The 16380-nt window shown below is 44.6% G+C and overlaps 1 protein-coding gene across 3 annotated transcripts in view; it reads left to right on the top strand.

Annotated features, from left to right (window-relative positions):
• Positions 1-9851: 9851 nt before the first annotated feature.
• EPHX2 (epoxide hydrolase 2) overlaps positions 9852-16380 on the top strand; it is a 42621-nt gene continuing 36092 nt past the window's right edge. For 2 of the 3 annotated variants that reach the window (XR_004985598.2, XM_036423788.2), the window contains exon 1: positions 9852-10055. Coding sequence is in view for 2 of the 3 variants with exons in the window: in XM_036423788.2 (XP_036279681.1) it covers positions 9955-10055 (101 nt within the window). In the remaining variant the exon portion in view is untranslated. The remainder of the gene's footprint in view (positions 10056-16380) is intronic. The other variant, XM_036423785.2, reaches the window with a different exon arrangement.

Below are 16380 nucleotides of genomic sequence, written 5' to 3'. Positions count from 1 at the left end.
CTTGAAAACATTATGCAAAGAGAAAGACACCCGACTCAAAAAACCATATGTTCTACGATACGTGCATGTGAAGTATCCAGAATAATAACTCTATGGGGACAGAAAGTGATTGCCAGGTTTTGGGGGGAAGGGAGAAAAGGGAGGGATTGCAAATGGCGCAGGTTTCTTTTGGGGAGATGAAAGTGTTCTGTACATAGAGATGATGATTGTGAATTGTGATTGTGAATATAATAAAATTCACCACCTTGTACACTTTAAACATATGCATGTTATGGTATGTGAATTATATCTCAAAGACGCTGTTATTAAAAAAAAAAAAAAAAAGCTTCAACATCTTCTGGAATGATAAGAAATAGCCAACTCTGTTTAGGCTGTGGAGACGAGACTATAAACCAGACTGCTGGCAGCTGGTTCAAACTGTGCTTCTGGTTACGCGCAGGACACTGATGTTGAAGATGTGAGTGAAGCGTGGAGAGCGGGGGAGAGCCGTGTTTTTAAGTGAGTGTATTGTTTTATACAGTATGTGAATGATAACATGTGCCACTGGAAAATATATGAATATTACCCTAAAAAGTTTACCTATTCAAGCTAGTGTTTTAAAAAGTCAAAACCTTCCTCATTGGGAGGCTGGGGTTGTCTTAGGTTCAGGCACATCTTCTTCACATCAATGTGTTAGGCTCTGGCCAGGTCCTCAGCACATAATCTGACTCTCGATACAAATAGTGGGCACCAGGGTTTCCTTTTAGGATAACGAGAATGTTCCAGAACTAGATAGGGGTGGCAACTGGCACAACATTGTGAATGTACCAAATGTCACTAACGGCGAATTACATGTTATGTATATTTTACCACAATCTAAAAAGAAGAAAAAAAGGATATGGCTGGAAGTGCATTAACAGTGTCACCACCGAGTTCATGTGGGGGCCAGATTTATTATTAATGGGGTCATAAAATGCGTTCGATCTGGCTCCCTCTCTTGCCCCCAGGCCATTCAGTCCCAGCTCTTGGAGTAGGGGTTCCATCACTGGTGCTTCACTTCTCCTCAACCTGTCACCCCAACCTCCCGCCCTCCATGCAGGAGAGGCGTTTGTAAGTGTGGCTTTGAGTCTTGGCCCCACCACCTGCAGGGCAGCCTTGTGCAGGGCACTGGACCCGCTGGCATTTTGTCTTATCTAGAAGAGAAGGACGGCACAGTCTCTATCCCTGAGGATGTATCCCGTCCCTTCCGAACTTCCCTGGGGCCATCAGTGACTGCCTGACTACCTGACCTCTTCTAGCGCCACTATCTAGAAGTTTTGTTTGCTTCTAAAATAAAGAGGAGTTTTAAAATTCAGTCGTTTAGCGCTACAATCACACATACACAAGGAGTCCCCGCTTTGTTTTCCGTTCGTTGTAAGAAGACAGGGCCGGGAGAGCACAAGGAGAGAAGATTCTAGGGTCCCTTGCCTGACAACTCCTAGAGGATCTTCCTAAGGACTGTTGGCATTTGTGCAACTTTAAGGTTTGCAAGGCATTTTCATGCCCTTTCTTAGACATCACATCACCTTGAGGAGGGCATGGGGAAGATACATTATTACTGTATTTTTCGGACCATAAGACACACTTTTTTCCCCCCAGAAGTGGGGGGGGAAAGTCCCTGCGTCTTATGGTCCAAATATAGCCTACACATATACTTTAAAAAAAAAAGTTTTTTTACTTGCCCGGCTCTGTGTGGTCTCTGTGTGCTTGCCCGGCTCTAAAATGGTTCTAAATGCTGCTGTTTACTTTACAGGGTTGATTACATGTGTTTATGACTGTGATGTTGGGTTTTAATGCACATAAAATATTTTAGGACACTATTTGTTTCAGAATCTTTTTTTCTTCATTTCCCTTCTCTAAAAACTGGTGTGTCTTATGGTCCGGAGCGTCTTATGGTCCGAAAAATACGGTATCCCTTTTATATAAATTTTAAAAATATTGATGTTCAGAAATAGTGACTGATTTGCTTCTAAACTATGATGCAGTAAAGCACTACCCAATGGTACCAACCAGGAGGGGAATTTTGTGAGCACCTGGGCCAGCACTTGTGACAGGTCTAGCACTAGGACTGTCGTTGCGAAGCCACATCAGGACAGAAGTCTGCAGTGGGCAGGTGGTGAGAAGGGATAGGTACCCCACTCCAAAGCCAGACTCACCTAGATCCACGGTTGTAGGCGGTTCTTCTATGTGCAAAATTCACTCCCTGCTCCTTCCAATCAAATGCACTAAATAAAACAAATATCCCCCCCCCCCCTCGTTAGTGAGAATAGGAAGGAAAAATAGAAATCCAGGCGTGCTAAAATTGCATCCTATCAAGATCCGAAGAGAGGCACCCAGGACCCTCTGGAAGAATGTCCAAAGGTGATTTCAATGGACTCTGGAAGACACATCCCTGCAAGATGCCTCAAAGTTACATCCCTTGTAATTAGCACACTATGATAATTTCATTAATTTGTCACGGGAAACCAAAGGAGAAATTGTTCCAGGTAATTGACTGTCATTAGAGTGACCTTCTACTTCCTATTAAAGGAGAAAGAGCCCTAAGCACTTTGGTCCTGGAAGTGGCTGGATTGGCAGGCTTATGGGAGAAGTGGCTGTGGGGTGATGTCCCTCTTTGTAAAGTGGGTCTGAGTGAATGGAGTGCACAGAGAGATCCACACAAAAACATTGCACAAAGGGCTCAGCACTAACATCCTCGCTGAGCCTGTATTACTGTGTCAAGGTTCCTTGGGCTTGCTTCTTTGTCTATCTCCCTACGGCAGTTGGTTTACAACCTCATACCCACCAGGCCACGTTCTGTCCTTTTCTCAAGCACCAACTTCTCCAGAAAGCCTGTTTAGATCCCATCAGCCCCTCCCTGCCATTAATCCCCCACCCACTCAGTATGGGAGTCTCAACTCCCCCGCAACCATCAATACCCCGAAGAAAGCCCCTTGGTTAAAGGAAATGGAATTTCCCCCCCACATAATTTCGCTAAAGGTGCTTGGGAATGGGGGTGGGGTTAGTGGGGGAGCATTGTATGTGGTAGTTTGTATAACTGCTCTGCTCAATAAACTGAGCAATCGCAGAAGCTTAACATCTCAAGGTTGGGCGAATCTTAAAGGTCATCTGGATCACCACACCGGCTGATCTAGGAACGCTCTCCAAATTCTAGCCTTAGGAAAAAAAAAAACCCAAAAAACCAGCAATGAAGAACTTGCTACCTCCCGAGTCAGTGAATACCATTGATGTCTGTTACTCATTATTTAAAGGACATAGAGTAGCGACTGAATGAATCAGTACACGACAAAGGAAGGAATAGGAGTCATAGTGACATAGGATCAGATTTAATATAGTCTATAGTAAAGCTATAACTCCTGAAGCTAGCTAGCTCCCCTTCTCAGTGGGCGGGGTTGACTGTCTGAACAGCCCCAGCGGGGACAACTGGAAAACTACAATTTTCCTAGGAGCCGGTAACTTCCAGCATTCTGACATACCCCCTCCTAAGTACCCAGAAGCTATTAATCTATCTGGTAATATCCCTTTGACCTCACCCCCACAATGTCCCCACACCCACAATGTTCCCAACACAAGCCATGTTACCTGAGGCCGCAGAAGAAGACCGGCCATTCAAAGAATGCAGAGAATCAGCCTGGAGATCCCGGACAGCTGGCAAAAGTCCCCCAAAACAGAGAGGCAGGTGCAGAGCAGAGCTGGGTGCCTTCATTTCGTGCTCACTCTGAGGCTGACGAGGACGACCGGATTCTGAGAGTCAGGCTGGCTTCCTGGGGAGGGCCAGACAAGTTCTACAGACAGGTCTGTCTGCCTGGGGCTCCCTGCAAAGCCTCAGGCAGGTGCTCCGGAGGAGGGCATTGTGGAGAGCTGGACACAAAGGCTTCTGCAGGTAAAAGGCAAACCCGTCCACAGGAGGCACTGCTGCCTTGGCAAGCACACACACTCACTCTCATCCTCTCTCTCTCTCTCTCTCTCTCTCTCTCTCTCTCTCTCTCTCTCTCTCTCTCTCACACACACACACACACACACACACACACACCCTCTCTGAAGGGAAGGAGGAGGAGGAGCCTGTGACTATTCAGTCTGTGTCCAGAGGGGACAGACAACAGATTTGCTTTCCCTTGTCCAGAGGAATGCTCTGCTTTTTGCTCTGAAGGATCCCAGGCTCCTGGGTCACTGCCTGGGCCCCGACCCACCCTCAGGTGGGGGATCTCCTGAGTCCTGGGTCTGTGGGTCAGCAGAGAAGTATAGTTTTGAGTAAAAGAGGATGGAGTCACTGAAGAGCCAGCCTACAGTTTTCTCCTTGCCCTTCCCCCCAGAGTCCCCATCTTCCCCAGCCAGCCTCCTGTGGGGACACCAGGTCACTCCTGCTACCACCCGGTTGGCCTGCCACCTCTCAGCCTCCTTGCTGGTGATCTTGCCTTCCATTTCTCAGAGAAGCAAGGTTAGACTCATCCCAATCGCAAACAGACCTCTGGCATCCTCTCTTCCAGCATCAAACAGGGAGTTCTGTTCCTCCTTCCGTGCAGGCAAAGTTAGCACCTGTGGTCTGGAAGGTGTCCCAGCTATTAACTGTCCCCAGGTGTTCTCAGGTCTTCACCTCCCCCTCAGCCCATAAATAAGCTCATCCTCCATCCTGAAAACACTCTGAGACTTCTGCCTCCCCCTTAAGCTACTTGCTATTTTATTTAAAGCAAAGGGCAGCCTCGGACATGACTGCCAGGGATTGGTTTCCGGCTCTGCTCCTTGAAAGCTCTGTGATTTGGGGCAGGTCTCTTAAGCTTTGGGTGCCCCATTTCCCTCATATGTAACAGGAGGATGTTTGTTAGGAGGAGTCAATGAGTTAGTGTGTATATACTAATAAAAGGGTAATATGCTAGTTAGACCCGATAGACCATTTGTATTCCAGATGTCCTTCCGGACAAAGTCGCAGTGGCTATGAGGGTCGAGGAGGGGTGATGGAGGTGGTGCCTTCTCCTAATTGGCAGGTTGCCTCCTGCAGAGAGAGGCCAGAGGGGAGTAGCCTAAGTCATCAGTAGGACATTCCCTGAGGGCTCCCAGACTCTGAGAGGGGGCAGTTGGGCTGAGTGGACCCCCACTCCCAGTGCTCGAATTTCGTGCACTAGGCCTCTAGTGTATATATGTATGTATATATGTATATCCTATTTAATAAAAGAGTAATATACAAATTGACAATCACTCCAACACACAAGATGGCCACCCCCATGTGGTCAAAGATGGCTGTCCCTATGTGGACACAGATGGCCACCACTAGATGGCTGGAAGGGGAGTGCAATTGTGGGCATCAGGCCAGCAAGGGAGAGCAGTTGTGGGGGACCAACCTTGCAGGGGAGGGCAGTTGGAGGGGCCCAGGCTTGCAGGGGAGGGGCGATTGGGCCAGTAGGGTAGCAGTTAGGTGTCGATGAGGCTTGTAGGGGAGTGGTTAGGGAGTGATCAGGCCGGCATGCAGAACTGGTTAGGGGCAATCAGGCAGGCAGGAAGGCGGGCAGTTAGGAGCGAGCAGTCTGGATTGTGAGAGGGATGTCTGACTGCCCATTTAGGCCTGATCCCAGGCAGTTGGACATCCCTTGAGGGGTCCCAGATTGGGGAGAGTGCAGGCTGGGCTGAGGGAACCCCCCTTCATCTCTAGTATTCAGAGAGAGAGAGAGAGAGAGAGAGAGTCTATTTAAAATTATGTAAGTATTTAATACATACATTCTCCAGAGAGGAAGACAAGAAGACAGAAGAGGAAGGAAGAAAGGAATGTAATAAGAAAAAGAGAGACAAAAATGAGGAAAGAAAGAAAATAATCATAGATTGAATCAATCAGGGTTCTTGATTATAAGCAATAAAAGCCTAGTGATTTATTTTTAAGCACCCAATGACTTTATCCAAGGATGATGGGTAGTTCACAGAAACACTTAGAAATCTGGAAAACCTGCTTGGGCACAGGTGAGAGCAGGGAAACATCAGCCAGACTGGAGCCAAAATCCCAACCACCACCTGCATGGTGGACCCTGCAGCCACAGTCCTGGAGGCAAAGCCTTGTACTGTTGCTGGTGCTGCTGTCGCTGCTGTGCCTGGGATCCAGCCATTCCTGCTGCTGCTGCTACACTGCTGCCGGAATTAATTCTCCTCTGTCCCTCCTTCCTCCTGTCACTAGCTCCCTGTACAAAGGCAAGGACAGACTCGTCTGATTAATTATGTGCCCGTTAGACAGAAGGAAGGGTGAGGAAGCAGGATCAGGTGTTTTGAGCTTCTATGTGGAACCTTCATGGTGGGGACATTCCTGAGATATTTAAAAGAAGTTTAAATGCTGGGAAGCTCCTCCAAACCTAACTCTATGGTTCCTAACATCAAGGCACACCCGTCTTCATTGTTACACTTTGAAAAAAAATGCCGACACTTTACAGTTCTAAAATCTGTACCCAGAAATGGTTTATTAAGTACGGTAAGACAAGCAGACAGCAGAATGATTGCCATGAAAAAATTGTTGTCACAGGTCCCTAGAAGCAGGAGTCATGGTACACGGGACAGGGTCGCACCGGGCAGCACCAGGGCCAGCCAAAGGCAGGAAGGGCAAAGAAGAAAGCATGGCCCAGGGTGTTTATCAGAGTTTCTGCAGGAAAGACACGGAGAAGGACAGGGTAAGCTGCTTACGAGTGGATGGTTTGAATAACGTTGGCAAGCTGTGTGCATTAAGATGATCTCTCGTTGTCCGCTACCTGGTCCTGGGGTGATTTAGAGCAGAGCAAACACTGGTTTGGTGTGTGAGAGGGAGACAAAGGAGGTGGTTGGGGGTGTCGATCAGGATTGGTTGGAGGTTTGTAATGTAATTTTTGTACGCCCATAAAAGCTGCATCACAGGGGAGACATAAACAACCCTGGTTATTTGCTTGGCTCTGTGAGTAATGGATGTCAAACAGGCAAATACAGAGTCTAAGAAAACGCAGTTAGAACACCAGCACAAGGCAGCCGTACCTCACAGAAATAAAAGCTCATCCTAACCCAAAAGCCTCATAAGTGACTCCATTCAGCTTCATTCTAGCCTTTCTGGGCAATGCCCATTCTTGCTCCACTCCTGGCACATTGTCACCTTGAAACATGTTTCCCATGGAGTAAACTTTGAAGTTTATCAAAAGCACGCTGCCTATAAAGGAATGGGGAGGGCAGAAAAATAACACAAATTAACAAAGTAAAGAAAGAAACAGAGGCAGAAACAGCTCTCATTGTTGTAAAAGATCATTAAGTTAGAGTTAGTCTTTTTAAAATATATATATTTTTTATTGATCTTTTACAGAGAGGAAGGGAGAGGGACAGAGAGTTAGAAACATCGATGAGAGAGACATCAATCAGCTGCCTTCTGCACACCCCCTATGGAGATGTGCCCACAACCAATGTACTTGCCCTTGACCGGAATCGAACCTGGGACCTTTCAGTCCTCAGACTGGCGCTCTATCCACTGAGCCAAACCGGTTTCGGCTAGAGTTAGTCTTTATAGCTTCTCCCTCCACACATTCTCCATAAGTAGAGAATTTTATTCTACAAAAGACAAGCCGTTGCCCCTTCTATCATGGAAGGGGTTCAATGTAATCAGCTTGCCACCAGAGGAATAATTTGAGTCCCAGGCCTCAGGGGCCTTCTTTGGAGCTCAGGGTTTGTCACTGCTGCTGGGGAAGGTGGGCATTTTGGCCGTGGCAGCAATGGGGCTCACACTGGGATCAGCATCTGTCAATGGAGGCACTGACTTGAGTTTACAACAATCCACTGACATCCTACAAAGACCTTAGGTCGAGTGGTAGTAACCAACATTGCCATCCCTGCCGCATTCTTCTGGTCTGTGAGGGTGTTCCTAACCCTTGTGACTCCCCCAAAGACATGGTATTGATTTTATTTATTATCTTATCCCAAGACTGATGAAGATGTATCGTGTACTGAAAAAGTTTCCTTAACTCAAATCTCAGTGCAAACCACAGTACACACCCCTGATAAGTAATCAAGATGATAGTCTTCCCACACCGCTGTATTTTCCAAGACCTTGGAGAAGGGAGTATCTCATGAGTTTTCTCAGATGAGGAGGAAAGTAGCAGGTCATACACTTGAAGCACCTTTATTTCCCCAGGTCTTCCATTTTTGCTGTGCTCATTGTCACTTCGCACAGACTACAAATAGAACAGACTGTTAGTTACCACCCTGTGATGATTCATTTTACATGTCAACTTGACTGGTCTTAAGGATGCCCAGATAGCTGGGGGAAAAAACATACACCACATTCTTTCTAGGTGTGTCTGTGGGGGTGTCTACCATTTGAATCAGTAGACCATGTAAAAAACTTTTATGACAAGAGGTGGGTACTATCCAATTTGGGGGTGGGGAGGCTGAATAGAGCAAAATGGTGCAGGAAGGATGAATTCACTCCTTCTGTTTGGGCTGGGACCCCCATTTTCTCTCCGTTTGGACACCAGTGCTCCTGCTTTTCAGGCTTTTGGTCACAGGCCGAGGCTTACAGCATTGGCTCCCACCCCAAATTCTCAGACCTTGGGCTCTGAGTGAGTCTTTCCTGGGTCTACTGTCCTTCCTGGCTCCCCAGCTTGCAGACAGCAGAGCATGGGACTTCTCAATCTCCATAACCATGTGAGCCAATCCTAGAATAAACCTCATCATATGTATCTATCTCCTGGAGAATCCTGACTAATACAACCTCCCCCGCACCACCAGCTGTTCAGACGTGTGGACTAAACCAAAATCTCTCAAAAACACATCCCCATCAGTCACCAGATCTTATTGCAACTTTCTGTCCTTGGTCCATACCTTAAGAGTCCACTCCCATGCATGTTTACCAGATCGTGGACATAAATGAGCAGTTTGGGGTGTGTTTGTGTCTCCTCCCAAGTTTATCCCTAGAACCTGCTTTCTGGGACATGTGGGGACCTGACCCTGCAAGGAGGGGTAGTTAGGATGGGAAATGAAGGAAAGTTGGCTTACCTGGTGTGCCATAAATCCATCAGGTGAGGGTGTTTGCACTTAGGGTAAAGAGGTCTTAAGGGTAGATCCCAACTGATGGAATTAGTGTCCTTACAAGAAGAGTCCCCAGAGAACTTGCTGACTTGCCTGTTGGTTCCCAAGAGGTCATATGAGCCCATGGTGAAATGGTGGCCACATACATATTAATACATGAGAAGAGAATGAAACCTTTCTGGCCAGCTCCTTGATCTTGGACTTTCCAGACTCCAGAACTGTGAGAAATAAATATAGTAAATGTAATAAATAAATGGCCCATCTTCAAATATCAACCCAACTGGGATTAGGACTTCAACATAGAAGTGGGGGGGAGCGGGGAGAGACACAAACATTCAGTCCATTATAGAAGAGATTACTGGTGATAGGGGAGGAGGGATTGTCCCTGTGCCTACAAGGGTTCTCTCTCTCTCTCTCCCTCCCCCCCTCTCTCTCTCTCTCTCTCTCTCTCTCTCTCTCTCTCTCTCTCTCTCTCTCTCAAAGGGTCTATGAGTTACTGTGGGAGAGCGCGGGGGGGGGGGGTATTTTTTACTTTAATTTTAGGCGACAGGTGTTTCATCCAGAAATGCAAATCTAGCCCCAACTCCGGGTGCCTGTAAACTATGGAAACTGAGTCCATGAGGGCGCGATACATCCCAGGAACCCTGGGAGGCCGGGTCCAGGAGCGAGCCCAGAGCAATGGGACGGCAGGGCGAGGGGTTGCCAATCCCAGGGCAGGGGCGGGGCGGAGACTGGCACCTGGGCGGGGCTGGGGCAGGGGGCGGGGCGCAGAATGAGAGGGTCTGACCAATCCCAGGGCAGGGGCGGGCTGGCGCGGGGGACAAGGCGGGGCTGGATCTGGGAGTAACCCGCGGTCTGCAGGGCCAGACTTGAAGCCTCACAGCGCTCAGTGTCCCAGGCGGGGTGGCTGAGGCTCGGGCCGCCATGGCGCCGCGTGCGGTCGTGTTCGACTTGGACGGGGTCCTGGCGCTGCCATCGGTCGCGAGCGCCCTCGGCCGCGCCGAGGAGGAGTTGGCATTGCCCAGGTAAGGGCACCCGGTCAGCGCCCCGTGTGTGGGCGCCGTAGGGGCGGGATTCCGGCCTAGAAGTTGCCTTTCGGGATTTCCAGCCCGCAGTTCAGATCGCTGTAGTGTGAGAGCCCCGCGGAAGGAGGTTAAAACATTTGCCTGGCTCTAAACCAGTGTGTGTAAGTAGAGACTATCTTTCCAAATGCTAAGTCATTAACCCTCTCCCAGGACTCCAGAATTGCCCTCTGTCTACGGGGAGAAAGCTTTTCCTGAAATGAGAGGAATTACTAGTATTCCCAGAGCTGCCTGCTGCCCGCCTGATCCTGTGTGATGGGCTGGAACTGGATCTTAGAAACTGCAACAACAACCACAACAAAACAAACAAACAGACAACAAAAAAACCGCCCTGAGATTTCCAAGAGAAAAAGGTTCCTTGCCTTGCAGTTTTGCTTATGATAGCAAACCAGAGAAACAGCTTCCAAGTCTAATCATTGGGAAATGGCAAACTAGTACCGGCACCACTAACCCTGTCTTTCAGAATAATATTTCAGTGGCATTGGACAGTATGTGTTAGGTTTAATAACTGAAAAGAACAGACCCACCAAAATGTCACACTACCTATACATTGTGGTTTCAACTATGGGGAAAAAAAGCTACATGTAGAAAAATGTCTGAAATATCCCCAGATAGCTCTGACATTATGAATCCCAAGTGGGATTATGAATGATTTCCTCATTTTCCTACTTTTTTTGTATTTTCCAGTTTTCCTACTTATGAACATATGTTACTCCTACAGCCAGAGGAAAGGAAGCATATTTATTTTAAAAGGCAAAAAAGAAAGATCACCTTGGCAACCCAAATTCTAAAGTACTGGCAAGAATAAGGAGTAGGGTAGAAACTTTGAGAGTTCTGCTCCATCTACGGAATTCTTGATTCTTGTGACACCAAAGACCAACAGGTCCTTTTAACCTACAATCCTTATAAAGATTTCTAAAAGATTGGTGTCTGCAAGTACACCAAGCCAAATGACGTTGCAAAATCTAGAGCAGCCCTCACTTTTGCAGACTTGGAAACAGGCTTGGCAAGGGGTTGAACTTGATCACACGATGCTTAGACATTGGCTGTGGAACCAAGTTTTCTGCCTCTCAGTCTAAGACTCTTTCCTCTCTGGTTCATTGTGACTTCCCAATCCCTTGGCCATTCTGGGAAGGATATTAATCTGCAGAGGGTAAGGAAATGCATTAATAATGAGTATATCAATTGTAAATTGATATCAATATATCAACATCAACAGTAAACCTACCAATAGTTCTTTGTTGTCAACAAACAAAAGTAAGGTGGCTACAAAGTCCAAATCAGAATAAGCACATCCCAGGCAGTTGCCATTTGAAGTATTGAAATGGAAAGCCACCCCTGCTCCAGACTGATCCATTCAGATAGTTTGATAGGAGAAGCCGAGGGCTAGTGAACTTATTTACTAAAAACCATAGTGTTTGTTTGTGTGGTATATTATTTTTGTGTGTTTGCTTTTTACCTCTCACCTGAGGATATGTTTCTGTTGATTTTAGAGAGAGAGGAAGGGCAAGAGAGAGAGGAGAGAGAAACATCGGTGCAAGAGAGAAACATCAATCAGTTGCCTCTGAAGTACATGCCCGCCCAGGGATTGGGTGTGTGCCCTGACTGGAATCAGATCTGTGACCCTTCCGTGCACAGGGTGATTCTCCAGCCAGCTGAGCCACAGCGGCCAGGGCAGAAGCCACAGTGTTTTAACCAGAGTGTTGTTTTATTTCCTTTTGACTCATGAGTTTGATATTTTTTTTAAAAAGGCATAAAAAGTGAGTAAGCAATGAATTATATTTGTGCCTGTAACCTCATCAATGTGGGGATGAATGTGGCTTGTGAGGTTACAGGTCACAAGTATACAAGTTTTCAAAGGTGGGGTGTTTAAAAGAACATATGAAGTATAGTAACATCCATTTGTATAAAAAACATCTCTGCTATTGTTAGATAGTCCTTAGTCCTGTAAACTCTGTCCTTATAAACTCTGTCATTTTAAGACAGTCTCTTATTCTATAAAAAGACATTTTTAGTTCAAATAATAGAAAAAGATAAACTTAACTGTCTGACTTTGCAAGCTAGCCATCCGATGTAATTGTCTAATTCCTATATAATAAAGAGGTAATATGCAAATTGACCATCACTCCAACACACAAGATGGCTTGCCCTCATGTGGTCAAAGATGGCCACCCCCATGTGGACACAAGATGGCCACCACAAGATGGCCAGTAGGGGAGGGCAGTTGTGGGCATCAGGCCAGCAGGGGAGGGCAGTTAGGGGGACCAGGCCTGCAGAGGAGGGCAGTTAGGGATGACCGGGCAGGCAAGGGAGGGCAGTTAGGTGTGATCAGGCAAGCAGGGAAGGGCAGTTAGGGGCAACCAGGCCTGCAGGGGAGGACAGTTAAGGATAATTGGGCCGGCAGGGGAGGGCAGTTAGGCATCAATCAGGCTGGCAGGGGAGTGATTAGGGGATGATCAGGCTGGCAGGCAGAAGCTGTTAAGGGCAATCAGGCAGGCAGGCAGGTGAATGGTTGGGAGCCAACAGTGTTGGATTGTGAGAAGGATCCCAGATTGGAGATGGTGCAGGCTGGGCTGAGGGACACTCCCCCTCCCCCCATGCATGAATTTTGTGCACCGGGCCTCTAGTACAGATAATAATTCCCATTTATGCCAAGTATAAACTCATTATGTATTCAAGGTTACAACTGTCTGTAACAATAACTCAAACAGAGCCCTTTGTAATATCTGCAAACAAAGAGGCTCAAAAAGTATAAATATGGGAGACTTCCTGTATGTGGTGCTCAGAGATTTGGAAAAGACACCTCCCTCTGGGTCTCGCACAATAAACAACTCCTAATTAATTGGCTCATTAAAGCATGTTGTATCTCATTTGCTGATTTATGGTACAACACATTTACCCATTATTGGAATGTTTCTTTCCATCTGGGTACATTTTTCTAGTTTACAGACAGTATAAGCTTAGGGTTGCCTCTGAGAGCCATAAGAGCTTGGTTATATGGAACCTTTGTCCATTTCCTTTTGTAATGGTAAAACAGATGCAGCATCAGCTAAATAATTTCCTTTTGCTTTCATGGTGGCAGCTTTAGAATTTTTGGAATTTTGGGTAATTGCCAACTATTTTAATTTCTGTATGACATCTAACAATTTTGCAACCTGTTTTTCATAGCTACTGTCAGGGTAAATATTGACTATTTGATCTTTGACTAATGAATAACCATGATTTAGAATAATTAGGCTTGTTGGACAGATTTTATTCAGGTAAATAAAAACTTTTAATATGGAAGTTATTGCATATCCTGCTTGTTAACATTCCTACTTATCATTTTCATCTGGAAACCAAATTATATCAGCATTATTAAGGAGTTTCCTATAAACCATTTCTAGGAATAGGAAGGTGGTTGGTAAGCAAAATGCAATTGCGGATGTCTTTATCCTGCAAAGAAAGTAGCAAAGTTTCTGGGTTAAGACTGTTACAAGAAGTTTAAATGAGATCAGGTGCAGAAGGCAGGGCCGTTTGGCTGACAGAAATGTAAAAAGTGATGAGAATTCAGTGGAACTTTAACATAATGGGGAACATAATGGAGAGCCCATGGCTATCTTTTGCGCTTGTTTGCATAATCTGTGTATGGCCTGATTGTCATGCAGTGGGCCTTTGGCTACTGAGTAGTTGCTGACTATTATAGCCTACAGATCTATGGTCTCTATAGTTTTTAGCTAAAATTTCTAAAGGCATTTCTTTCATTACTACATATAAAAAGTTAGAAACTTTGTAATTAAGGTGTCGAGAGTGGAAGTTTTAGATAATTCTTTAGAGATTCTTTATAGCTTGTTTCTCTTCTGGGTGCCACTGAATTAGATCAGGTCAATTTGATTTTTAATAAGATATACAGAGGCAGGGCCATTAATGAAAAACCTGGAACCCAATTAGGACAATATTTAGTCAAACTCAGGAACCCTTTAAGCTGCTTTCTTGTCTTCAGAAGAGGACAAGCTGCAGTTCCTCTGAGTCTTTCAGGGTTACTTAGTAGCCCATTTTTGGATATTAGATAACCAAAGTATTTTGCCAGAGATAGACTGAATCAGAGCCATGGCCCTTTATTGCTAGCTGTTGTAATAAGTAAATTGTGTCCTTTGGGGAGTCTAGAAATTTTCTGGAGCATAAAACTAAATCATCCACATATTGGATGAGAATGGAAGCTCTAGGAAATTTAACATCATTTTAATTAGATTTTAGTATCTTATACAATAGGTAGTGTTAATGTAAAAAACAACAACATTCAAACCTATAAAGAATTTTTGTGTTTATTTGAGCCAATCCGTTGACAATTGACAGGAAGCAGAACCTCAACGAATTGAGATAATGCTCCAGAGAATGGTGGGTATCATCTATATTTATACATTGCATTCAAAGGAAGGGACATAGGTGGGTTACATGAAATCCATTGGTGATAGATTAGAGAGATGGGAGAAAGCAAAGTGGGGGGTAAATCTCTGGGACTGGATAAAAAGCAAAATGATAGAAACATACTTAGGTGGGTGCAGGAACAATTAACATGCTGATTTATGTAATCTGTCCTGGCATCCAGCATATTAGGTTGTGCATTGATAGGTTCAGAAAAAGGGAAGTTACACGTTACCCAGACATCTCAAGGGTATTTATTCTAATAATAGACAAATATGTAAATTGACTATACCTCCATGATGCCCACAGCCAATTAGGAGTGAGTATGCAAAATAACCTGACAAAGATGGCAGGCCTCTGGGCAGCATGCATGCACATAGGCATTGAGCAGCCAGGTGTTCCTGTCTCCCGGCTGATCAAGTCACACAGGTGCTGAGTGGCCGGGGGTGGGGTTGGATTTTTTGTCTTCCTAGTATAGATGTATATGAGTTCTTTGTTTTGTTTGGAAAAGAAACCCTTATCCAATATATCATTGTTGAATATGTTTTCCCATACATTTTTAATTTTAATTTTGTTGATAGTTTCTTTTGCTGTGCAGAAGCTTTTAGTTTGATTTCGTCCCATTTGTTAATTTTTTTTTTCATTTGTTTCCCTTGCCTAGGCATGTATCTGTGAAAATACTGCTACATGAGATGTCTGTGATTTTACTTCTTATGCTTTTCTTTTAGGATTTTTATGTTTTTACAACTTACATTAAAGTTTTTTATCCATTTTGAGTTTATTCTTGTGTATGGTGTAAGTTGGTGGTCTAGTTTCATTTTATTTTTCCAGGTACCTGTCCAATTTTCCCAACGTCATTTATTGAGAAAACTATCTTTACTCCACTGTATGCTCTTGCCTCCTTTGACAAATATTAATTGAGCATAATGGCTTGGATTGATTTCTGGGGTCTCTGTTCTGTTCCATTGACTTATATGCCTGTTCTTGTGCCATACTGAGCTGTTTTGATTATAATGGCTTTGTAGTATAGTTTAATATCTGGTATTGTGATCCCTCCATCTTTGTTCTTCTTTTTCAAGATTGCTGTTTGGGTTCTTTTTTGGTTGATATAAATTTTTGGAGTATTTGTTGTAGATCAGTAAAATATGCCATTGGTATTTTAATAGGGTTTGTGTTGAATCTATAGATTGTTCTGGGTAGTTTGGACATTTTAGTTATGTTATTTTTTCTTATCCATGAACATGGTACATGCTTCCACTTTTTTGTGTCTTCCTCTATTTTCTTTTTCAATGTGTTATAGTTTTCTGAGTACAGATTTTTTACCTCCTTGGTTAACTTTATTCTCAATTTTTTTTTTTTATTGTTGCAATGGTAAATGGGAATTTTTTTTTTTTTTTTTTTTTTTTTTTTTTTTTTTAGTTTTTCTTTCTGAGGGCTCATTATTGGTATTATTTTGTATCTTGCTACTTTGCAAATTTACTTATTATATCTAGCAGCTTTTTGTGTGGAGTCTTTAGGGTTTTCTATGTACAATATTATATCATTTATGAATAATTACAGTTTTACTTCCTTTTTTTCCAATTTGGATGCCTTTTCCAATTAGTATTTCTTCTTCATGTCTGATCTCTGTGGTTAGGACTTCCAGTGGAAAGAGTGGTGAAAGCTGACATCATTGTCTTGTTTCTGATCTTAAGGGAAATGCTTTTAGTGTTTTTTCCATTGAGTATGATGTTGGTTGTAGGTTTGTCATATACACTACGAACTACTTTTGGTTAAAAAGTTTTAAATTTCTGACCATCCTATGTGGCTATTTTCGGTCTCTGAGTTTGTAAGGCCACCACCAAAGTCTCCCCTGAGTTTGCCT

The sequence above is a fragment of the Pipistrellus kuhlii genome, unplaced genomic scaffold (assembly GCF_014108245.1).
Source record: "Pipistrellus kuhlii isolate mPipKuh1 unplaced genomic scaffold, mPipKuh1.p scaffold_m20_p_8, whole genome shotgun sequence".
NCBI classification, from domain to species: Eukaryota; Metazoa; Chordata; class Mammalia; order Chiroptera; family Vespertilionidae; genus Pipistrellus; species Pipistrellus kuhlii.
The sequence above is the reverse complement of the archived record's forward strand: the minus strand, read 5'-3'. Positions and strand labels throughout refer to the sequence as shown.